Raw genomic sequence first — 27,334 nt, 5'->3', positions numbered from 1 at the left:
AGGCAATTCTAGGCTTCATCACTTGTGTGACTCATAATGTGGCACTCAAGCCGTCAATTCTTGCTAAAGTGGCCAGTAATATTTGCACAATGAATAAAATTTGGTTTGCATAAGTTATGTCTCAATTATGACACAATGCATACAGTAACTAAATCAAAATGTGTATAGTTGCTAGCTGATCGCTAGTACAGTATAGTAATTTATTTCAAATTTGATTCAGGGACCAAGACCTTATTCCAAATACATAAGCTTTTATCGCTGACTGTACTTTTTTAGCACAAGAAACTAATATTAATTAGGGCTTCAAAATACTGGACTTCTCACAATACCTGTATTAATACCGAAACTGTCTTAATCAATCAAATCGCTTAAAAATTTATAGTTTTATTCAAAAGGGGAATTAAAAAGGCTCACTGTAAAACCAGATATATCCTAAGAAAAACCTTTTAGTAAAACGATAAAGGCCCATCCAGACGGGAACAATTTTTCGCCACTCTAATTAAATTGTCTGATCAAATCAGGTGTGGATGTAAAAATGTAATTGGCTCGCCGGTTCCAATTTATTCGATTGTAAGTTTGTGATCAATCAAATGGAGGTGCGAACGCAAGAATACCAATTTCCGGCGTTAGTATGCACATTTGGGGACAATTTTGTACACTACGAGCCCTCTAATTCACCATAACTCTAAAATTGGTACTTAATTAAATTGTATAAGTGTAGACGCTGGATGAGATTGACGTCAATTTATTTTCTGATCAAATCGGTCAATTTCATCACCCCGTCTGGACTGACCTTAAACAATCAATGTCGCCATCTGCAATAATTATATTTCACACTCCAGGTTGGCAATAATTTTATCCACCTTTTTGACTTCACCAGCACATTTTTAGTCCAAGTTAGCCTAACAGCCAACTTTTCTTAAAATTTCCGCTAAAATTGGTTTGGCATACTATAGTTCAATTTTTGATAGAATTTTAAGAACTAATTATATTAATGTCACTATCATCATATTCATCACCCAGAAAACTTCAGGATTCATCCACCACCATCCACCAAATATTTATCTAACGCATAGGCAACGATCTTGTTTCAATAAAAAAATGAGGGCCAGTTAGATGCGAGTGAAGCTTCTTGATACAGGCGAATGTAACCATTCGTATAGATATAAAGGGTTTATATTGCACATTTCCCTTGTTTTTGAAAATACCAGGATCCTGGTATTGCATTTAAAAATACCGGTATTGAAAAATGCTTTTTAAAAGACAGGATCCCGGGATCCCGCAATACCTCCTGGTATTGGAAGCCCTAATATTCATCGAAACAATTCTAAAACCCCCAAACACAATTAGGTTGCGTTGTTTCATCACAGAGTTCCTATGGCAACCTTTTTTAGCACTATCGGAAATCAGGATGTGGGTCAAATTTAGCTTCCGAGATTTAACCCACACTAACTAACAAACTGACCAACTAACATAATAACAGGGCAAGTTAAATAAATTTATAAAAAAAATGAAACATTGGTATAAGTAGTATTTAAAATAAGACGAAAATATTTGCCCATTTTAAAATACGCACCAAAACACATCTTTCTAAAGCATACTCATTGTCGAGGAGTATCTTTCAGATACCCTACAGATATCGGTACAGTCAAACATTTGAGAAAATAATTGATCATTTTAATTGAAAAGAAATACAGAATTCATACAATTATTCATAAACAGACAACCTTGACCCCTCAATAGAAAGCATTACAACGGACAAATAAAACAAAACAGAACCACAAAATTCAATTACATAATCTCCTAATTCAAACTAATTCGATATGTGTAATAAATGATACGTCACTGATACACTCGAAGTAAAAAACAAGTAAAGATTTATGATTGATACAGTGAACGAAGTTAGGGTGTTCAAAACTATGAGAGAAATTTATTAAGACAAATATTCAAGTGCTTCCGAACACATAAACAATGTGGGAAGATTAAAAACGTGTCAATATACAAATTGAAACGTCAGTAGAGTTGATTTGTTATCTCGCCTTGAGGTCGAGTTAGTACTAGTTAAATGCATGTAAATAAATTGGACCAGATATCTTCCATGGCATCTACTGTATTTAAATTATCAATGCGAGCAATATCTCTATTATAATTGCTTAATATATTAAATTACTAACAGTTTGTACAGTGTTAATAGGTTTATGCATCTTTGTTTCATTATACCTACTTCATTCATACTTTTTTAATATTATTTATTGTGCAAGACTTTTTCCATGGTTTTGGCTATAATTATAGCTATTTTTTCTTATCTTCTTTCGTTTTCTTCCGGATTAATAAAAACGTATGATTCGAAAAGTTAAATATCAAATAATTGCGAGTTTCCTTCTGATTTTATTTACTGTTATTGAAATACTTCATCAAAGAGAAATAGAACATTTTCACTTATTTAATTCAAATTATGTCAAGTTGATCGGTGGTCCACATTTCGGTGCCTACTAAAATATCAACTTTATGTTCTTCATCATACAATGCGTGGGACTTCCAATGGCTGACATTTTCATTTTCGTCGCTAAACGGGCTGTAGGGCCGAAAACGTTATTCGAGATTAAATTTGGAGATATGTCATAAAAATATTCAAAGAATCGTATTCGGATTCGTTTCTGCAATGTATTATCATAATTACTTTTGACCATAAATTGTTTTTGTGATGTTAATAAGATTCAATTCATTATTTGGACTTTATTAATTAATTATAATTTATGCAGTTGCGTATTAATTTATCATATAATCATTTCATCGGAACAACAGTGAATTTTCGGATACCCACGGTTTGGAATGCGATTGTAAATAATCGGATAGTCAAGTAATTTCCAAATAATATGTACTTACCTAGTATCTAACCTTATATGTATGTACCTAAGACCCTAAGTCCATTACATAATTTAGTTATAATGTCATTTTTTATTATTTTAATCCTAGACATAGATTGCAGATGCTATTAATGAGTGCTATTAAAGATATATAGTTCGTTGTGTGGAGCTATTTGGATCCATAGAACCTGATCAGAACTGCGATAGTCATAATACATAGTTTTATTTTTTTATTTTAAAACTATTTAAACCATTTAAACTATTTAACCCTTACCGTTTACCGTTGAAAATGGCGTCAATATCGCAGATTACGAAAGCGGTCTAATCCAGGAATATCCCATCGCCATCAAGTTGTCGTGTCAGCTGTCGGATCGGATCGTCTGCGGGCTGTCAGCTGACGCAGACCACCTATCTGGCATACTGAGTAACGTTTTGAAAATGGAATTAGACCTAGGTTTAGATTTGTAACAGATAATCCAGGACAGCAAGCGATTTTTAAGTGGCTAAACAAATAAAAGACACCCAAAATACTATCCCGTTAAATAATTTATTTTGTGACAGGCCATGGTATGCAATAATATTTGCATAATATCTTGCTAAAGGCATTGTCTTAACCGTCAACCACAGAAGTGGCTTATCAAAACCGTGTAACATGGGGCAAAGGTACCTACAATCAAAGTTTGACTATGATTTTAATCTCCGTGAAATTTTAATTAATATCATAAATTATCATTGTCGCATATATGTATTATATGAACTTCAGATATTATTAGAGTGAGTGTCCTTCTAGTAAATATTAAAAACATGACCTCAACTCAATATAACAGTGTTTCAAAGCGATAATTATTGCAGTATTTATAAATCAATTGATACAAATACAGAGACTACGAGTATTAAATCACGTTTAAACGAACAATAGAATCAATTGTTAGTTTTTATACAGGCAAAGTAATGAATTGCTGTGTTTTTTTGGTATTTATGAGTCAATCGAACGTCTATTAAGTAGCTACTGTTCACTGACATGGTATAATTACGGTTATTTTTCGAGTGTTGATTTAAATTGTTTTTTTTTTACTGATAATAAAATAATAAATCAAAAGTGTTACAGTAAATTTCTTATGTGTTGTATTAGGGTGTGTGTAATATTTTTGAATATGAATAATGCAAATTATGGATATACGGTAGGATGACCATAAAAGTGTTTATTTATTTTTATTTAAAAATACCTTACGTGTAGGTACGTATAGGATAGGTATTCTCGTGCATACAAGTATAAAGAAAATATTGACAAAGTATGAGTACCTACTTAATCATATCCAAATGATGTTGGTAAGTCGTAATTGCATCACTGGATTCGAATCCCGGAAAGGGCATATGTATTTGTGTGATGACCACAGATATTTTGTTCCTAAGTCATGGGTGTTTTATATGTATTTAAGTATTTGTATATTATATGTATCGTTATCTGAGTACCTTCAATACAAGCCTTCTTGAGCTTACCATGGGAAGAATGCTAGGACATGTAACTTTTATAACACCTTATATGTGCACATAAATGATTATGAATTATTAAAAGAAATAACTTATACTCAATTGCGACTACCTTTCTAAGGTAAAAAGCAGTAATAAAATATTAAAATGGAATGTTGTAGTCACGTTTTGGTTTAATGTTTCCGCTAGACCACGGCAACAAAGACTTCCGGTCGCCAACCATTTAAACTAGGAGATGCTGGTTACCATAAAATGCAATTAGTTCAAACAGTTCTATGAAGCTGGGGAATGTGCCCTATTGGCTTTTTATTCATTGGCATATGATTTTTTAATAATTTAACTGTGCTCGAGTAATGTCAAAAGACATATACTGTAAAAGAAATTAATTTTAAGTATGGAAAACACAATAATCCAGTACCCCTAGTGTAAATTTAGTCGATAGCGAAACGTGACGTACGCGTTTGCGTTAAGTCTCATTTTGTATGGGTTTTTGAACAGCGCGCCAAGCGGGACGTTTTGGAAAGTAAAAAATCTCATACAAAATGACACTTAACGCAAACGCGTACGTCACGTTTCGCTGTCGAAAATATTTACACTAGGGGTACTGATCAATCCGAAGTACTTAACGTTACTAACCTACCAACTAATAACTCTTAGTCCAAAATGCGTGATAGATCCATCCCGTTATACGACATTTAGTTTATTTAACACATTTTATCTTGACGGAATACGTCAAATTACTGGAAGAATCATCACGTTAAAATTACTGATGCCATTCTATGCGTCTTTGCTATTTTCTACATGCTTGAACCACCCGTTTCGTTTCCCGGGAACATTAGCGCCACCATCAGTCAAAGGGCCCAAAGTCGTTGGTAGTTTATCGTAACTTATCTACGAGATCCGATAAAGATCACCAGCGCGCTGACATAACTGGCCAGTTACATCCATGCACGATTTATAAACTGTTATTTGTTTCATGTCAGGATTTGATCGATCATTGGCAGTTCTTGAGTTTTTATTTTATTTATAGGCCGCGGCGTGCGCACGCGTTCCTATTCAGCCAGTCGTTTGAAGTGAAGCCACAATTATTAAGGACTAAGGTTTTTCTTTATATTTTTAGGGTTTAATGCGTTTTTAATCCCATATTTAATTTTATACCTTAGATGATATTAAACCAAACTGAAATAGACAACAGAAGAATGTACTTACTTACGTTGAAATTAATTAGAACATTAGAACTATGTCGGAAGCTTCTTACTGCTTCTAAATAACATATTAGCCTACTTCCTGCACATATATACATATATTTAGGTATTGTGTTGGTTAAATTTTCCCATTTACACTTATTATTTTATGTGTAATAAATAATCAAACTATAGTCAGAATATACATTTAATTTTGCCATTCGCTGTAAAATATATTAAAAACATGTTTTATATATATGTGGCAGAGCTGGCAGCTTCCTCGCTCAAAGGTTTATTGTTGTTAATTAGGCTTGCGAATTGCTATACAGCGAGGAAATGCTGCCAGCATCTACGGCACCATGCCGCAGGGGGATCGTTTTTAGTATTTTATTTTAAGATTGATTAGTATTATTCATTTTTAGATCTAGTTAATACCTAGATCTAAAAATTAATCATACTAATCAAGTTTAATAGTTTAGAAAATTATAAAAAAATGTGTAAAGTTACTGTTATATGTAAGAAACTTGTAATGTTGTTGTTTTTTTTTTTGTTTTGTTTACCTATAGTGAAAATGCCTGTTTATAGTTAATACTTCCGATTGTATAATTTGAGTGTAGCGCCAAAAAGATGAACGGCAAAAAACAAGATACGCCAGATAGCCTCCAATCCAGATACGCAAAATAACTAGGACTCCTCAAATGTATCGCAATCAGCACCAAACGTCGATTTCCTTATCGCTATCGGACCGCTATCATTCCATCAGGAAATTCCTATGCAAATTGTACGTTATCAGGATATCTATGACCCTAGTAAAAGTGTAAAAATATATATTTAGGCTGTATAATTTGTCAACACACTTTCTTACGAATTATATAATATGGATATTAGGTCAATAAAATGTTTCCTCACAAACTTGTTTACTAACAAAGTAATAAAAATAGCACTAACGTTTTCTAATCTACATGAAATCTATGAATAATTCCCCTCGTTTCCTTTCCTTTCAGATCGTTCCCGAATGAATATTGAGCACAGAAACGGAGCCAGGATGACAACGCATGAAGATGAAGACAAATAAAAACACATTCCCTAATGGGAAACCAGAACAGTTGAAACACAACAAGAAACTTTTACATTTACGTGGAATAAAAAGCATAAGAATGACTTGATTCTTATAACGTTTTTCAACGTGGTTTCAGTGTCATGATCCAAATTCTAATAACACTCAATTCACGTTATCATCCGACCAGATCAGACATTTTTTGTATGCACCCAAAAGTACTTCATTAAAGGTTTTTCATAACAATAGTTTTGCCTATTCAAATATTGACAGTTCATAAAAACTTTACAATTTAAAGTTCAATCAACTATAAAGTGCTAAATCGGTGTATGACTCAGTGTTTTTTCGACGTGCCATTGAAATAGTGATACACTGTTATGGTGATACTTTTGTGAAACCGTGCCAACATGGCTTGTCGGGGGGCCCTTCTGTTCTGCGTCTTTGTGATGTAAGTACCGAAATATAAGCTATTTGAGACTTGATTTTATAATTTACATTTGGTAAGTTGTTTTTCATGGTGCGAGATGAAATTAAAATATTTCAGGTCGTGCTTTAGAATTATTTTCATATCGTGATATTTTTATTTAAGACAAGTTTCTATCAGGTGTGACTAGGGCCAATCGCCGATCAGTTTTTAATAAAAAAAGAAATAAAATAAAAAGACACATATGCGACATACTATTCCATTCATAACACCTGTGGATTAAGTCTTTGGAACAGTCAATCTTATAATAATTTGATGGACTTTGCTCCACGAAATGATTTTTATCATCATACGATATATAAATGCTCTAAGAATATTTTTCGAGGAAATATAATATAAGCAACTTGGACTAAATTAAATAGGTCAATTGTTTGTTTCATTTTAATCATTTACACCATCAAAGACAAACCTTGAAGTGTCACGAGACAAAACACCATTTTCATTAATATTGTACCTACGACCACTAAACCCCTTTTAGTTATACAAAATAAATTATCATTTAAATGTCGTTAAGTGATGAAATTCAAATTTAATGCTAGTAAAAGTCAGTAGTGAGTTTTAATTGAATGATTGTGAATGTTGTCGATGTTTTAGTAATAATATTAACACTCCAACCAATTGTGATCGTACATTTCTGAATGCGAAGAACCCTTCGGCCGCGTAAGCAACCAGAGCTTCGTAACCAGATGCGATCGAAAACTATTTCTGCCTTGTACGAAACCGGTTGCGATCAAAAACTAATTCCGTCTTACTAGTTATCAGTTACGATCAAACACTTTCCTTTGTTGTACGAAACCTTTCGACCGTTGATAAAGTCAGCTAAGATTATATTTATACACCTTGTTATACAGTATAAGTACTGTACACGTTATATATCTAGTCAAAAATCAGAACACAAAAATTGTACCAGTTGATAATATTCAAATACTTTGTTGGCAAATACAATGTAACCTTGTTCCTTAAAAGACACTGGCTTAAGAGACATGGAGCACTGACATTCAGGATAAGAAATTATCATGAGTATCATGACAAAATATTTGAAAAAAAAAACCTATAGCTAGATGGCCCAGACATTGGTTTCGTATAAGAACGAGAAGTGTTCGATCGTAACTGGTTACGGGTAAGACGAAATTAGTTTTTGATCGCAACCGGTTTCGTACAAGGCAGAAATAGTTTTCGATCGCATCTGGTTACGAAGCTCTGGTTGCGTATGCGGCCGAAGGGGCGAAGAACATGCCTATACTTAATTAAACTATCTAAGATTTATTTAGAGGCATTTAGATTTATTTTATGGTTAACAGCTTGCGTTAGGTACTGTGATTTTGTTAAGTAAAAAAATATTTGCTATTTAGATTGCCGTTCTTAGTGGTTGATCATCAAAATATTTTTTATTATTATTATTTTATTATTAGAGCTTCAATATTCCACAGAGAATTATATCGTTTGATATATATATTTATAAATATTAATTTTTATTTTTCTGCTGTAGACCCCTTCTGGGTAAAAGCCTCCTCCAGCTGTTTCCATTTGTTTCTGTCTTTTGCTACGCTTTGCCATTCCTTGCCCGCAGTAGCAACAATTTCGTCCTGCCATTTCGCCATCAGTCATCAAAATATATATACATTCTATTCATCTTTAGATACTGGTATTGGTCATGTGTAGAGGATATTTAGTAACTATATGCGAATAATTTGATAAAATAGCATCGCATTTTAAAGCTGTCCTATTAGTTTTGCTTTGATAGTTGTTTCCCAATACGCTAAGCTAATTATGAAGTCGTATATATAATAACAAGCTTAGCATAATTTGGACGATTAAACCCACCAGTAATTACAAGAAACTAGAATATCGAAGAAGTGTTTATTCATTAATTCCTAATAATATATTATTTTGCCATTTTATTAGGTAGGCATTCAGTTTATAGTCCCAGTTCATTTTAGATTCCATCAACTTTTAATATTCTTTACACCCTGGCGGGTGCTGCCTCTTCGTGCGTCTCATGACACGGACAAGGGCAGCATCCGCGCGGTGTACTCCTTACATCTCATTAAAGTGCCCAAAGAGTCTCCATGTGTTGGCTTCGGCTCAAGATAAACAAATTATAAAATAACTACTATTAGTAACCTAATTTGTATTTTTTTAGTTTTCAAATTATGTAAGTATTTTAATTCATACAGTCTTGCGCATTGGTTGTTTCACAATTTTGGATTTTGATACCTACTATCCAAAAAGTAAAATGAAATCTCAAAGATAGAAAGAAAGACAAGGCCATAAACTATATTCAGAAATAGGTGGACAATATAATACACCTATTAATCAATATAATATTTGAACTATGGCAAAGACGTGTAAGTCAAGACCTCGATAAAATGCGTACAACTACAGTTCCAAAGACGTTAACTGCAAATCCTTATTTATTCATCAGATTAACGTTTTAATTTCTCGGTGTTTAGCGCAGTTAATCTGAATTGCATAATTGCGTGGTGATATTTATGAATGACTCGGACCGTGTTGTAGTGGGCGGCCCGGATCGGTGGGTCCGATTCTATGTCAACGCCAAGAAATTGTAAATTTATGGAGTCACAGATTTTGTACGTGTCTCATCATCATCATCATCATAACGTAGCTCTGCTCTTGTCGGTGGAGTAATCGCCAATCCTTTCATGGGCCAATCTTTTGATTTCCTCATACAACGCATTCCTTTTCACTTGGTTGACGTGTGTATTGTGTCATTCTAGGCTTTCCTCTACCCCTCGTCTTTTCAATCCGGCCTTCCAGAATGTTGTGTCATATCAGGTGTACTAACAATACATCTTGCCTGTCCTATATACGTACGCTTCTTAAGAACAAATTGCAAAAAAAGTAAGGTAAGGATTAGGTTATTGGTGCAGATTACTTTATTAGGTTTTGTAATAGAATACGTAAAAGCTTTGCCAAGTAACTAAAAGTAGGTCTATGCGTCTCATAAATTTGAAATATGTAGGTAGGTATGTGAATCTTCCGATCGAAAACCTTATAAAATTGTTTAGTTTGGAGCAATTATTAGGTACATATTAGTAATTGCAATAATTTGATAGGAATGAGAATAAATAAAAGAACGGGTCATTTTCTTTAAATAACACCAAAAATGCAAAATATAAATTAGGTTAACTATTTTATTACTTTATTTTAATCACAGTGCTTTTTATGTAATTTGGGTTGTTTGACTAAAAATAAACAAACATACAAAAGTATAAGAATGTGACAAAATGCCTGGCCTTATGTCCATTCCATGTCATTACTAGCTCTACCGTGTCCCATTCACACTTTCCAACTTTTACGCTCATTACCATGAAGGGTGCCAGCATTGCTCAAATGTATTTATTGCCCTGTTTAAATCAATTGTGTAACTCAACAGAACGCATAAATAATTGCCCATTTAGATAATCGTTACTTTGCTAAACTAGATAAAGATTGAACAGGTGATTACGTTGACAAGGTTGCTTATTGGTGACGGTCAACGGATTAGGTACAAATGTTTGGTCGATTGAAGTTATTTGTTACTTACTTAATATACTTACTAGTTAGCAATGAATAGAATCAGGCGTTACTTTTCGGAAATCCATATTAAGCAAAACAAAAAATATAACTTTAAAAAAATATGTATTTATTTTGCGGTGGGAGGGTGGGAACATTGATTGCATGTAAAAGTGCGCAAGTGAGTGTAACGGGTTGGTACTGATTGACTAGCACGTTATCTTTTCGTGGATTAGCAAAGTAATATGTTTTGTTTTAATACTTACTAGCGGTAAACTTGTTGAATTGTGCATACTGAGTGAAATATGAGAAACTAGCTTTACTGACCACGATTAGCATAACATATTTGCTTACCTTGTGTGAATTTTACATCTTACTTTAGTTTTGTATTTGAATTTGGAGCCGTTTCTTATTTAATAAAAGTTAACATTAGATTTTAGAAGGCATAATGGCCTCAGGAGGCTATACGAGTACCTATCATTATCTATAGCCGATTATCTTCACAGTTCACAGTATTACAATAGCAGTAAGTACTGTGGTATCCATGTCTCTATAAAAAAACTACTATTCCGAAAAGCACAACTATAATCGGAATAATGTAAATGAAATGAAATCAGCTTCATTAAGATTTAGTGCTTTTGGTTACCGCGCCCACCGTATTGTCATCGGATTTACTAGCTTCAAGTACTCGCCGATTCAATCGCGATTCCCAAATAGCACAATGACTTGACAAATGACTTGTTCCAGTTGTCGCTGTTCGAGGAGCATGGTAATTGATTACATTTCCTGTACATTGGTTCTATTCACGAATAGTTGTTGGAATAGGATTGATTTTGTCTCCCGTTTTTGTGAATTGATAATCAGTCCAGAACTGTTAAACAAACCTAAATGCACTGGCTAGCTCCAACAAAGTCATACTTAGATGGGTTGTACCCATACTTTACTTTGTACTTATTTGGAGATAGCCACCGATATTAACAGAAACGAAGAAGCGGACGAACTTGCTCTGGGAAATGACAAAACGGGATGCATATTCTCTGCTCAGCAACATAGAAAAACCGAGAGAAACCGATTGGTAGAAGTTTGTCAAAGGACAAGAACAATCAAATTAATCAATCAATCATCATCATCATCATCATCATTTATTAATTTGCAAAAATACAGTAACAAAAGGTGTTAGAACTATTCAGGTACAATGTGTATTTTGCTTGCAAGCAAGCGTGAGAATATAATGTCAAATCCAAGCATTGAACAATAAAAAAATTAAATTAAGACATTATTCATTAACATAATTAGTCAAACAATTAAAAAAGTCAGTCAGTAGCCATAAAACAATAAAAAATAGTATTTTTTTATATAAAACTTTTATATTAAAAAATACCAGACCTATGGTGACCAGAATATTGACTGGACACTGTAAGTTAAACAATCACATGTTCCAAATTGGAAAGAAACAAGATAATACATGCAGGTTCTGCCAGGAGTCAGAGGAGACTGCAATGCACATTCTCTGCTCATGTGGACCACTAATGTCAAAAAAAGTACCTACTTAGGGCGGCATGTTGCAACCTTATAAGATACAGAACATAAGACCTAAAATACTCTCGAATTTCCTGGATTTAACGGGCATTAGTAATGAACTTTAAGAGGGCAGAATAGCTTTGCGATCCGAATGAAATAACGGCACTTTTTTCTATGAAATTCCATTTCGGGAGAAAACGTTCTCCACTAACTAAAACTTAACAAATCACTTTGATTTTTATGTCACTCGCTTCAGCATAATATATTCTAGGTACTGGCTAAACCTATACGCTTTTTTGAAAAAAAAAAAATGTTTTGCAAAATTTGAAAACAAGGAAAACCTGTAAACCTAGTTAAAAACAAATAACATACTTAAATAATCATGGAGAATGGAACATATTTAGAAATGGAAAAATGTTTTCTCTCTTTGTATGGATGGTCACATGGTATGCTTCCCTCTTAAAGGGTCGTCATAATAGATCACTGCTTGGTCGACGTGGCACTCAAAAGCTCACACAACACCCCAATAATATGAAAGCGCTTATAATTATTGAGACTTATAGAGTGTATTTTACGTTTACAAGTACTACAGCTATCTATGTTTATATCTATTCAAATCCATGAAGTCAAATTATGCACGTTATAGTTTAAGTCGCGCGTGAAACATCTGTCAACAGAAATTCAATCTCGAGGTTCCTGCGGAGTCTCCAGGTTCCATCCTCTCCACGTGTGGGTCTTAGGATTTTTCGGTAGATCTTCCTCTCAGCTACCAGTAGCGCGCGCTCTTCCTTGGATTGGCCTTATGACCGTTTTGTATATCCGGAGCTTATTGCATATGGCCGAAGATCGTCTGGACGTCCTAGGTACCGCTGGAGAGACGAAGTGCAAAAAGATCCGAACTCGGCGCTGTCGCCTGGACAGAAACGGTGCGACAGGGAAGCATGGCGGTCTTTGGTGTCGGAGGCTAAGATCCACTTCGGGTCGCTGATCCACAGCAGTAAGTAAGTGAAATATCTGTAGAAACATATTAAGAGTGTAAAACTGTCGATTTTTCTCAAACAATTGTTATTAGGATGATCTGTTAAGATCAAATTATTGTGGCACTCGCAACTAAGTATTTAGATAAAATTTACCATACTTATACCACCAGTCTCGGTACCCACTCTTTCGTGGTCTTTGCTGGATTTAATGGTCACTTCATAGGATGACATTTTGACGGAGCACTGGGAACACAGGGAAACGAGGTAATGAATAGCCCCTATTGTGTATTCAATGCATAGAGATTGTTATTCGAAACAAATGCCACAAATTACACTTACGTGCATAAATATTGTCTATGCACATTCCTTAAAAGTCAGTGTCGTGACATTATTAGAAGAAATATTTGTAAACAGTATGTTCAACATGTTCTGTTTATCGTGGCGACATGTGTGGTCTGGGATTTGGCGCAAGTTCGCGTGTTGAGTCCATTATTATAGATGTTCGAATAACTTTACCGGTTGTAGATACATGCGATTGATATAATATTTATATGGATTATGTCATTGGGAACTGGTATAAGGGTGAATTGCGAAAAAGTGTACGCAATGAAGTTTAGTTAAGGACTTCTAATTAGTCTTAAGTAAATTGATTACGAAAACTAACCAGACTAATTGTATTTATTAAAACTAATTTATAGAAATATAACTTTATAGCATACGTAATGTTTTAACAAGCTTTAATTAGATTTGTCCTGTTAGTTATTTTGTTAGAATGGGTCAAATCTTGGAAGCTAAATTTGACCAACTTCGCGATTTCCGATTGAGCTGGAGCGAGCGACATGTAAATCGGATGACAATGCAATATTACGATGACATGGAGCTGATCTGATGATAGAAACAGGAGGTGGCCATGGGACCTCTATAATAAAACAACGCAAACTAATAGTTGTGTTTGGGGTTGTTAGAATTGTCTCGATGAGTATTATTTGCCTGTCGAAAAAAAAGTACAGCCAGCGATAAAAGCTTGTACTAGACCTGTTTTTTTGCCAAAAACTACTTTTTTTCTAAATATAAGTTTTCTAGTGCCCTATCCTGGGTTAGTCTCGCTCGAAGGAGCTTTTGTAATTTGAACATCTGAATACCTACATTGAAATGAAACGGATTGGAATAACAAAAATAACTTTTGTCAGAATTGACGATTTTGTCTTAGATGTTTTTCCAAAATCTATATATTTCAATTGTTCATAATTAAAAAGTTAAGGAAAGTCTCCTAAGATCATTTTCGCGTAACACCTCGAGATCAAGTAGCTGCCCCCAGTGACACATCTAATTTTTTTACCCTATATGTATTATGATTTTATTAGAATTTTTGAAACCCTTGTGGCACCTATAAATTTATCTCATATTCTGATAGAGTAAATAACATTGATTGACGCCTGCCATTGATAATTTCCTAAAATAATTTTATTATTTCAACGGCCAATGGAGATGTAAAAGATATATTATTATCTTCTTCAGATAAATCATTCTACACCGAGATAAAGTAATAACTAATTAACGACAGCGTAGAAAAATGTCTAGCAAAACCACACACATGAAACATCTTGAAAGCTTGTAATTATATCGTCGTAAAGGCTAATTTTGTTTGATTCATGATTTATTTCCATGGTTTGACTGTTCGCGTTCCGGTTCTGACTATCGGCACATCGATACGTTTAAGTCAAACTGTGCTCATCGATCAATCGACATCGATAAATTATTTATTGATTAGTGGCTTTATTTAGTGGGTAATTCGCGAGCTTTTTGCATTTTTGATGATTGACGAGCGGTGTTGGGATAATGTTTTATTTTTATTTCAAACAATAGGGTACTTTCTTACTAGTCAATCATTTTATTTTTAGACCTTTCAAAAGAATTTGCCTGTATGGAATTTCTTAAGAAAACTGCACAAGTGACGTCTACACAAGTCTTTGGGCGCTATTCATAAACGCTTGTCAAGTTTCAATCCCATGGTAATCGTATGTCCCTATCCATCATTTTGACATTTGTGTCTGTAAGAAAGAGACAAAATTCAACAAAGGGTTGTTTTATTAATCATATTTTTTCTTTAATCATATGTGGTTTTGTTTCTGAAAAGGTATATGTTTTGTATGCATTGGTAACATTGTGTTATCGACACGAATCTAACGGGCTTAATGTTAATGAGGTGGCGTTGTTTACTTACTTACAGAGTTTCTTGGAATTATGTTGTAATATTTCATTATAACTGATTAGATACATACGTAACTCAACTTTTAGTTCAATCCGATGCCTGCATGTAACAATACGAAAGCTGTAAGTCAATAAAGATACCCTAAAAAGCAAGACCAACCAGCGGCATTTATTTATTTATTTTATACCTATTTCCTAAGGACCCTGGTGTTCTGAGACGAATTTTTTTATTAAGAATCTGGGGCGGCGGTTAAGAGAGCGAGGTTTGAGTCCCCGTTCTGGCTCATACATGGTTCAGCAAATATCACTGGCAGTACAACGCGGTAATGCGGCCAGTATTTTTAGAACTTTTGCGCCGGGTACGTATCGTCTAGGGGATTAACGTGAAGGCGTAGGTAGTGTTAGGTTTTTGGACAAAGCTTGTTGCGGATTTTATCTTGTACATTTTTGACGAAGCCTGTGGCGGATTATCACTAATGTAGATTGGACGAAGTTTCTTGCGGATTCTGTTTAGTACCTTTGACGAAGCCTGCGCTCGCTGTGGATTAAGAGGGTGGTTGTGGTTTTAATTCAGTTTTATTCATATATTAAAAAATATTAAACAGAGATTTACTAAGTACTTCTTACAACTTTATATAGAGAAGATTGTCCAGAATTAAATACATAGTATGCAGTAACAGCCCAAAAAGACCGATACCTGTCCTAGAGCAAATATATAGACAAATTCTTATAAGATGTATTGCGTCATAAATACGCATAGCTTCACTAAAATAAGTGACTATCATTTTCCAAACAATACAAAATCCACATCATTGGCTAATTAACTGCTATCAGCGTCACCGAGTCTTTTCAAAAAAGCTAAATGATTTGTAACTGAACTTGTAAATTCATCCTTAAAGTTAAATTACTAAAGTTCAATTTAAAAGAACAGCTTTAATGGAAATAAGCAGTTTTTCAAAAGCCTTTCTTAACAAGCGTAGACATGTGTAAGCAGCGGATTACAGCATATCGACTATAGAAAGCAGTGTCGAAGAAACGTTAAAAAGACGTTCAGAGAACCCTTTGTGGCCATTAAACAACGCTGCCGTTTACGAAATTAACACTATTATCTTGTTCCGAGTCGAGGATGACTTCATACGAGAATGATTAAATAAGTTTTTGGTTTTATTTAACTTGTCAGCTTTAAAAAAAAATCTTCTAATCATATATCTGGAAATATAATAAGCGCTAGCTCGACATGTTAAACTATGCATGTTAATGTATTAATTATACATTAAGTGGAATAAGCTCATTTTTGATCGTAGTACTAGAGCTAATGTCAATATTTCAGTTATTTGAACCTATGTGCTATTTTAAGCAATATGAAATCAAGCTAAATTGATATTTGTTTAAACCTAACACATAATTTTGATTTTGTATAGTCAAGTTGACTTTCATCAGTAAATGTGAATTAAAATAAACACTGAAACTTCAAAACATAATATGTAAATTAAGATTTTTCTAAAACTGGTTCTTTCTCGCACCAAACCATCCAACTCGCGTGAGTTAACTCGCTGTTATCATGGATCCATTAATCAAGCCTTACACTTCAGCTTTAATAATCGTAATTAATAATTTTATCACCTATTGACGCGGCGCCGACGCATGGCAGTAATAGTCGCTTAATCAATGCGAAATCAATGATTGTCTCGCTCGCAATTTGATGGTTATTAGCTGATGACAGTAGCTTTTCCTGTTCGTTGAGAACTGTCGTTTATAGACCGACGCAAAAAAACAAAATTATACCATAGCTTTTTGTAATACCTATATCCTATACTGTACCTCGGCTATCGTGACTGTAGCGATGCTATATCGGGTTAGCAGCGATGCTGTATCGCGCTAGTAGCGATGCAAAATCGTGTTTACGTGTGCGAGGGTATATGAATATGACCAGCAACAGGATTTGCTGCAAAAAGTCGCGATGTGCTATCTCCATGTATTATATCATACAACGTGGGGTATATGCCAGCGAATCGAAGACGATAATAATAAATAATAAAGGACATTTATTACACAAATTGACTGCGTCCCACAGTAAGCTCAATAAGGCTTGTGTCGAGGGTAGACAACGATATATATAATATATAAATATTTATAAATACTTAAATACATAGGAAACACCCATGACTCAGAAACAAATATCCTTACCAGGATTTGAACCCGAGACCATCGGCTTCATAGGCAGGGTCACTACCCACTAGGCCAGATCGGTCGTCAAGTAGATAATGCAATTCACATTACTTTTGATAGCTAACATCGTACATCTAGTGTCTTGCTCATTGTCAAAATGTAAATGTACTCATAATAATTTTGAATAAGTTTCTACAGGGTGTTTATTTAGTCACCTGTAATAATTTACGGGATGTATATACAGGTCATACTGAGCAACTTTTACTATGGGACCAACCCCGAAATCACAAAAAAAAATTGGCTCTTTCATACATTTTAACTGTCTGACCTTCACATTTTCTATGCGAGAGTAAACTTTTTTTTCGCGATTTCTGGGGTGGTCCCATAGTAAAAGTTGTTCAGTATGTATTCACCCCGTAAATTATTACAGGTGACTAAATAAACAGCCTGTATATAAGTATTGCAAGTCATTTCATTTTACAGCGATATAGTTTATTTTTATCGTTCTCAAGTAAAAGGTACATTGTCGCTCACCATAAGGCCGAAACTTGTTTGCGTCTCTACACGAATAACCTGTCAGAGCATCCTTATGGTAAATGACAATGTGGTACCTTTTTTTTTGAAAACGACACATTTCTTCATTCCATAAAATATGACTGGATTACACAAGTGAAGTATTTGTGTCATTCAGTTTACGACTTCCGAATTGTTCTGTAAGGACGTGCATGGAAAATACTAAAATAGATTGGTTTTATTATCCGATGCTGTCATGGTCCCAATTTTAGTCGCAGTAAGTAATTTTAAAGCGTGCCGAGTATCATGAGCTATTTTCGGTCTTACATGCATAACAACCGTATATGACATTTGAAAAGTCATTCAATTGTTAAAGAACAATGTGGATAAGTGTGGTAGTTAGGTAGGTAGTCATACGGGTAAGTTAGGTAGTGGTGGTAGGTAGTTAGTAACGGCCACATCAGAGTCTGTATATACTTTGATTAGTTATTTTCACGAGTTCATGCGTTCCAGTAGCCACTCTTATCCCGCAGCCATACTTATCCGTCGACGACCACCGACCGACAGGTCTGGCCTAGTGGGTAGTGACCCTACCTATGAAGCCGATGGTCCTGGGTTCGACTGGGTAAGGGCGTTTATTTGTGTAATGAGCACAGATATTTGTTCTTAAGTCCTGGATGTTTTCTATGTATCTAAGTATTTGTATATTATATATATCGTTGCCTGAGTATCAGCAACACAAGCCTTCTTGAGCTTATCTTGGGACTTGAACAATTTGTGTAATAATGTCCCTATAATATATTGATTTTATTTATTTATCCGTATTGACCTTACTGTATTACTACCTACCTACCTACCTACCTAAAAAAGTTCATTATAGTTAGTCAATCCTACTAAGTAAAATAGGTTTATCTGCATTTCGCTTTTTAAGGTATAAAATCTGGAGCAAAAATTCTAAGCTTATAACCATACAACACGATAAAATTGCAAACCATTCATTTTGAAATGATCCTGTAACTTAAACTAATCGCCCATGTCAAATCAAATCAGGATCCTTCCATCCATAGACAACCGTTACTTTCAAATAAATCATAAGCGAAATTATTCACTAACCTTTACCAGTATCGATGTCAGAATAAAGAAGATTCGATACGGTATCATAATGTCACATAATTTTCGTACCATGCTGTGCTTCAAAGCATTACTTTGGCATAATTACCCATTCTGACATTAAATATTACTTCCACCCTCTCAATATTAAATAAACGTATATTCTAGTCTAGTATCTAGTCGGTTACGTCAGTTTTAGAATTTAGAAAAGATAAAATAAGTCTTGTAATTACACTAATTACAATAAAAGTCATTGATGTCGAAATAATGTCAATATTTTGCAAGCAATATGAGTAGGTTCCTCTTAGACATACTGGTTTATTTTATAGCTGACGGATGAAAAATGCATTCTTCAGCTGTTTGGGGAAATTAAGTATGTTGAAATGTCTCTGGGTGAATAGCAAACATGCGTAGTTAAGTTCCTGTAATCAGACTTAATTTAAATGATTCTACACGGTATTTTTTAAACTCCATTAACTTCGGGGTGTGGCTAAGTAGTTAATCAGGCTCTAAGACAAGTGTACACACGTTCATTGGGGGTCTAAAGAGATAAAAATATATTATTGATTATCTCCAAAATGGATTTTACTAGAATACCAGTTTCTAAAAAAGATACTTAATTTAAGCTCAGGAATGCACCATTGAAATTAACGAACATTAAAAAACACTGTGTATTGTGTTATGACAATTAAGCCGTTTCTATTGAAGTTACATGCATGAAAGTGAGTAAACTTCTTGTATGTGTGGAAGTGAAGTATGATAAACACAATACAATTTAGATAGTAACACAATTGAATCAATTAAATTAAGTCTTACCACCTTAACTTCGCTTAACTCCGTACAATTCTTTTGCAAATCACCCTTTTATGAAAATCATTACAAAATGAAAAAAAAAAAAAAAACATTTTTTTGTCTCTTAAAAAATCGCTATCAATACAAAATTCGTATTGAGATCATTTAATGCCCTGTATAGATCTCGGTCTCATGTGAATTGTCATCGTTTTTATTCAAGAAATAATTTTCAATTAAATGAAATCCTGGTTCAAATTAAAATCTCATTGCTGCATGCTAGGCTCAGTCTTGTTAATGCACTCACACAAATTCATTTTAAGGTGTGCGTAGACACTAACGGATATTTATTTTAGGCGTAGTTACGCTTATTAACCACGTCGTTCAGGAGACGCCGATGATCTACTGTATTGCATCATGTCGCTAGAAAAAATGGTATTTAATTAGAAAAAATATGGTTTATAAGGTGGCATTTTTATTAATTATTATAGTAGTAGTAGTGTAGAATCTCTTGCATAGAGATCCGCAATTCTGATGATAATGGAATAATATGCTAAAAGGGAGCTGATATAATGAATGTCCTCCAAACGGGCTTGGGGTTTGGTGATGATGGAGTCGTAAAGTAACCAAAGGAACGCTTCGACGGAAAACACAAATACGTAATAACGACGACACGATAACGTCTTGATAGACATGCGAATGCGAAGAAGTACAGTCAGCAATAAGTGTCACAAAAATAATTGACAGCAAACTGGACACCACTGTCTAATTAAAACGTCTTGAATTATGTCTTCGGACTTAAAAGTTCACAATCCACGGCTAGAATACAAAGTAAGTACATATACGTTTAGTTAGAAACCGCTTTCCTGGACACATATTAGTCAAAGTGGCAAATTTCTGGTCATTTATTATTGGACAACTATATTTGGATTCAAAATCAACAGTCATTTTTTTTTTAATGTTCACAGGCACTATAATCAACGAACCAGTATATCTATATAAGTCTAACTAAATCTCAAAAATAATATTCAAAGATGCGAGCGTATTTCTGGAGAAGAGATAACTTTCAGTGATATGTGTCATGCAGATAAGTGTCAGTCATTATTGATCGTTTTTTGAAATCTTCGTCTTCGTCTATATCTATTCCGTCGCTGACTTTGAACACTCAAAATGAAGACCCAGACTCAGCTACCTCCACCATAGCCCGGCCCAGATTTTCCTCGCCTCAAGATTTTTTCTCTTCACACAAGTCATACCTAAGTAAGTCATACATACTGCCTCAAAAGATCGTCGACACTGCAGCCGGCGCGTGGCACAATGGATTAGTCGCGCTAGTTACGCGGCCAGGAGGTCTGCATGCATTATGCACTAGGGGAACTTGGGGACACTTGGCTGATAACGGTCGAAAGAGACTTTAAAGAAGCTCAAATTGACACAAACGCCGCACGGGATGCGGACGAGGAAGGCCGACCACAAGTAAATGGGACTACCGGTCTAGAGAAAGGCGAAGAAGCACTGCAGTGATTTACTATAGAAGTACTTATTGTACGCAGACAAAGTTGTAGACAGAAGCTAGTATTTAGTATTTTAAAAAGAACACCGTACCACTTTAGTCTAACTTCCCTAAGAACAATCCGTCACGTTATAAAATGCGAAGAAGGAACGAATCCGTCACAAAGAATGTTTGTTCACGAATTCGGGTTAAACTTGAACTACGTTTCTCTAATATCTACTGTGTATGGCTAGTTCTTACAGGGAAGGAATTTTGAGTGATACAACTCATGGGTTAGACTTTCCTAATTATAATTTGTTTTAAATCTGAAATTAATATTTAATTGAGTCATTTCACGACAAGAGATTATTGCGTGTTCCTTTTCTTCATGATGCAAATTCAAGTGATAATTCGAGTACCTATACGTCTGTAGGCCTAGCACATATTAGCGCGACAGTATCTCGCGGAGAGATAGATTACCCGTCTTTTTCTTACTATGTTAATTAAAGAGGGACGGATAATTTATCTCCCCGCGAGATACTGTCGCGCCAATCACGCAATTCACGCACTACTTGTTCATGCTTCTGGGAACTGAAAATCTGCCGACACGTGATTAAAGTTCCCATATTTCGCAAACCACATTTTTTAAATGGAAAATTTGCATTGAAGTTCACAGCGATACCTACCCTAGTTCACAATGTACCTAATATTACGCGAAAGTTTTGGTTGTAAATTAGACTTAATGTCTGTGCAGTAGGTACAGTACTAATTACAACAAATTTTCCGCGTAATAAGTACGATTGTGAGCTAGGATATCGATAGCTAAACGACATTGAAACTCATATTTTACATCAACTCATTAGTATAACGAAAACAAAGAAACAAGTGTTGAAAAAAACAAAAGCAACACCTTAATAGCTCTATACAAAGTCAACACTTACTTTTATTTGCGAGATGATTCCATTATGAACGTCGAAGACGTCAGATGTCAGTGACCTCAGCGCGAGTCAAGTTGACATGCCCGCCAACACTTCTTGATTAATTTGACATATTTCTATTTTTTACGCAGTCGCTAATGTACCATGGTCGACATTGTTAACTGACCTTGTAAACCTTATTGGAAAGGCATAAGAACCACTTTTGGTCAGTTAGGAGTGTTGCTGTACGTACGGATGTAGGCAGATATTTGGAAAAAGGTACTTGAATGCTGTTTAAATTGTTGTTTGATTTCGATACTTACTTAGTTTTGACGTAGATTTAATGTATACCCTGATTTATACTTAAATTCCATCAAATCTACCAAGAAATGTCACTGTCACAATGACATCTGTCAACGTCAGTATGAAGGACCAGATGTCACCAACCTTTTTGGAATCATAAAAAATATTATTACGAACATAATAAAACCGTTTTTGTATGGAATACAGAAATTACGTCAAAATATGTGACCGAAACCCGATTTCGGTCACTCCATTTTCTATAGGTACCTAGGCTTTTGTTAAATGTGTCGCCTGTACTTCGACTCTTAGATGTTAGTTATGTTAGTTATGTATATAAGTAAATATTTATTCACTATACGTACAAAATTACGCACTTAATCTTTAAGCACTTATCATTTATACAGTACAAGCCTTACTCAGTTGGGGACTAGAGAATTTATAAAACATGCTGGGTACGCTGGGTGAGGTGGCATCTCCATACAATTTATAATCTTAAAATGCCAAATCTCGCAAAATCGTATTTAGATGACATCTGTTCTTTTCTGATTACCCTTTCTGTTTGAAAAATACTATAAGTAACAGACGGCAGATGCCACAACAACGACAACCAACAACTGCAACTTGACTTGACAAGTGAGTGTCATGGCCGGCATAAATCTATCATGGTAACAGTAACGGCGTATTACACTATCCTGTAGTTCTCGTTATCGAATTTACGTTTTAAGGTATAGTAATAATACTAATAATACACATCTTAAGACGATAATGTTATTTTATTAAAACGGAATACCAAATTTTGTTTAGACCTGAAGTATTGCCATTTCAAAACGAACATTTCTACCTCAAAATAGTTTAAATTCAATATTAATTTATGGGACTGCTTTTTTGATAAGTCTAATTATTTGAACTTAGCATTTAAATGTTGTATTTCAAATTAGTAGTAAATTATTTATTTACGTGCATTCTTTCGCCAATAATATATTTACTATTTATGGAACGTTTCATTTTACTGGCAACACAGTGGTAGATTTGATGGAATTTAATTATGATTCAGGGTATACAATGGTCCACATTGTTAATTCACGGTTCATAAACCTTATTGCAAAGGCATAAGAACCACTTTGAGTCAGTTAGGTGTGTGCTGTAAGTACGGATGTAGGAAGATATTTTGCAAAAAGGTACTAGAATGCTGTTTAAATTCGTATTTGTTTTTGATAACCAGTTTTATGTGTGGCATTTATTGTTTAAAATGTTTCCGGACAATTTTTTCTTCACTCTGACCGCTGCCTCGTAGCGCCTACACTTTCAACTCGATTTTTCCCAGCCATTGTCTATAACAGTAGTGGTTATATGAGATACTTAGTCCTTTTGACCGCCATTTTTCATACCCAAGAATGTAACTCACTCATCAACATTATTATTACATGCTATCAATTTAGGAGAAAGAGGAGGTTACCTCCAGGGAGGACCTTAGAAAATGTTTTATTCTACTTTTTATTTTATCGTTCGGTCGCCATGCATGATTCATGTGTCGAGGAATTTAATTTCAGTACCATTTCGTACCTTGTTACAGTGAGAATAGAATGAGGTCCGTAACGACTTCCATATTGATTGCCACTGTAACGAGTACCCGTACTATGAGTGAGACAGTGGCAAAACTGACATATACGCTATCGAGAACGTAATTTACTTTCTATACATCTCGCTCGCACTTATATACGAGTGAGGGCGAGATGCATAGAAAGTAAGTTACGTTCTTGATAGCGTTTATGTCAGTGCCGAACTGGTGCCACACAGGTAAAATTGCTACGTTTTTTTTTTCGACTGTACATTTAAAGTGTAAAATGTTGTTGGTAGAATAACCGCCCATTGCACGTTATATTAAATGCGATGTGGGGATTGTCTCATTTTCGTCCCAGACAATAAGGCTAGGTTCACATGGCGTTAATTTCTCCCGTATACCGTATACGGGATTTCATCGAATATCGTAATGACAGCAAAATTTGTATGGCACGGCGGCTATGCCGGAAACTGGCCGTGTGAACGATTTTGAAAGTGGCCATTGTGACCTTTATTCCCTTTCCAGCTATCTCTGCTCTCCAACTGAAAAGCCTATAGCAACAAACAAGACACGATAAAATCAATCAAACAGCAATTTTCACACGCCTCATTGCTACCAGTTTATTTCTCGTTTCACAATGGTCTGAGAGACACAGATCGATGATTCTTCCTTATGGACATGTAAATTGATGACATTGAGACTTGGGCGGTAGGTATTATCAGCCTACGCAAAGCCAGTCTTGAGAATAGTTAAAGGATAAGAAAACAACCCATGTGTGACGGAAAAAAATCTTTACCTTAGGAACTTAATTGATGCCGTTCGTTTTGTTAAGTGAATGATCACGCATTTTCACGTTACACAAAAAAATATATTTTGAGACACGCAACACCAATTTAGGCATCTCTCTAAATTGCCAAAACAAAATGGATAAAATGTATCTTTCATTTATTTATGAATTACTTTTAACTTAAATGTTTACATATTTTATATTATTCCCGTTGAAAATAAGCATATTTTAGATTTTAGGTTCATAGACATTAGAATGTTAAAAATATTTTATTAAGTTACTAATTCTAATACAGGTTTAAATTTTGGTGGGACCATAATTTTATATCAGCAACACAGGCTTCGTCAGGCGAACACAACCTCACAATCAGCTACAGGCTTCCTCACGTTCGAATCGTTGGATATAAACAAACAATATAAATACCCAACGGAGATAAGTAACCATTGCAGAAAGCGCAAGTTTATTATGATGGGAATTAGTTACCACTTGGTTAGCCGTTTTCCATATTTTTCTTCCATGCACCAAAGACTGGTAGTGGTAGAAATGTTTTAAAGGATACGTGGAAGCAACCCTTATTTTCATAACCCCCAATTTAGAGGCACGTTTGGCTTTCGATGCTTATTCTTATGTGAAACTTATTGGCATCGTGTATCATAAGTCGCCTGATAATAAAGCGACAAGCAGGCCACTAAACGGCGACCCTTTTTTTTTTTAATTAAAAGAGGCAAATAGTCATATAAATTATAAAAGCAAATAAGCTAATTGCTATGATCTTCAACCTGATCCAGTTCAGTGTGAACCAGTCCTTTTTCAGTCTGATCCAATTTTCACACCGTATTGAACATCGGTCTGCAAATCGCAGTAATTATATTGGTAACAGCGGCGCATTGTGTCGGTTGTCGCAACACGGGCTCGTCGCGTCGGGTCACCGCCCACCGAACTGGGACACGTGTATTCACACTTTACTATTCGATCGGCGCGATCGAAATTTGAATTTCGATTCATTCATAAATTCCGTGTGTACGCATGTGGTACGGGGAATGTGTGCAGCTATGTTTGATTTTTAATGCATTTTTTAGGGTTCCGTAGCCAAATGGCAAAAAACGGAACCCTTATAGATTCGTCATGTCCGTCTGTCTGTCCGATTCTGTCACAGCCACTTTTTTCCGAAACTATAAAAGCTATACTGTTCAAACTTGGTAAGTAGATGTATTCTATGAACCGCATTATGATGTTCACACAAAAATAGAAAAAAAAACAATAAATTTTGGGGGTTCCCCATACTTAGAACTGAAACTCAAAAAATCTTTTTTCATCAAACTCATACGTGTGGGGTATCTATGGATAGGTCTTTAAAAATGATATTGAGGTTTCTAATATCAGTTTTTTCTAAACTGAAAAGTTTGCGCGAGAGACACTTCCAAAGTGGTAAAAAGTGTGTCCCCCCCCCCCGTAACTTCTAAAATAACAGAATGTAAAATCTAAAAAAAATATATGATATACATTGCCATGCAAACTTCCACCGAAAATTGGTTCGAACGAGATCTAGTAAGTAGTTTTTTTTTAATACGTCATAAAAATTAAAAAAAAAAAAATTTTTCATCAAACCCATACGTGTGGGGTATCTATGGATAGGTCTTCAAAAATGATATTTAGGTTTCTAATATAATTTTTTTCTAAACTGAATAGTTTGCGCGAGAGACACTTCCAAAGTGAAAAAATGTGTGTCCCCCCCCCTGTAACTTCTAAAATAACAGAATGAAAAATCTAAAAAAAATATATGATATACATTACCATGCAAACTTCCACCGAAAATTGGTTTGAACGAGATCTAGTGAATAGTTTTTTTTTAATACGTCAATAAATTAAAAAAAAAATTTTTTCATCAAACCCATACGTGTGGGGTATCTATGGATAGGTCTTCAAAAATGATATTTAGGTTCCTAACATCATTTTTTTCTAAACTGAATAGTTTGCGCGAGAGACAGTTCCAAAGTGGTAAAATGTGTGTCCAAAGTGGTAAAATGTTGAACAAGATCTAGCAAGTAGATTTTTTTTTAATACGTCTTAAATGGTACGGAACCCTTCATGCGCGAGTCCGACTCGCACTTGGCCGCTTTTTTAAATTCTGTGGTGGGTTGAGCTGGGTGAAAATATTTAAATTTTGGTATAAGGCCTTTGACGGCCTCTTGGACTCAAGAGATTAGACATAGTATGGCTATGGTCTATTTTGCGTAGATTTTATATGACAATTGTGCTACAAAAATATTCTGTTAAAAAGTCTAGCTTGGAAAATCTAAAGATCTTATATATTTTATTTATTTTTATTAATACAATAATAGTTTTTGTATACTACGTCGGTGGAAAACAAGCATACGGCCC

The 27,334-nt window shown here is 34.7% G+C and overlaps 1 protein-coding gene across 1 annotated transcript in view; it reads left to right on the top strand.

Annotated features, from left to right (window-relative positions):
* The window catches only part of LOC133527540 (thrombospondin type-1 domain-containing protein 4-like), a 162,566-nt gene that overhangs the window by 9,826 nt on the left and 125,406 nt on the right, over positions 1-27,334 (top strand). Inside the window, exon 2 of the mRNA XM_061864589.1 lies at positions 6,547-7,047. Coding sequence (XP_061720573.1) covers positions 7,007-7,047 — 41 coding nt within the window. The 5' untranslated portion in view covers positions 6,547-7,006. The remainder of the gene's footprint in view (positions 1-6,546; positions 7,048-27,334) is intronic.

This window comes from Cydia pomonella, chromosome 18 (genome assembly GCF_033807575.1).
Source record: "Cydia pomonella isolate Wapato2018A chromosome 18, ilCydPomo1, whole genome shotgun sequence".
In the NCBI taxonomy this organism is placed as follows: domain Eukaryota; kingdom Metazoa; phylum Arthropoda; class Insecta; order Lepidoptera; family Tortricidae; genus Cydia; species Cydia pomonella.
The sequence above is the reverse complement of the archived record's forward strand: the minus strand, read 5'-3'. Positions and strand labels throughout refer to the sequence as shown.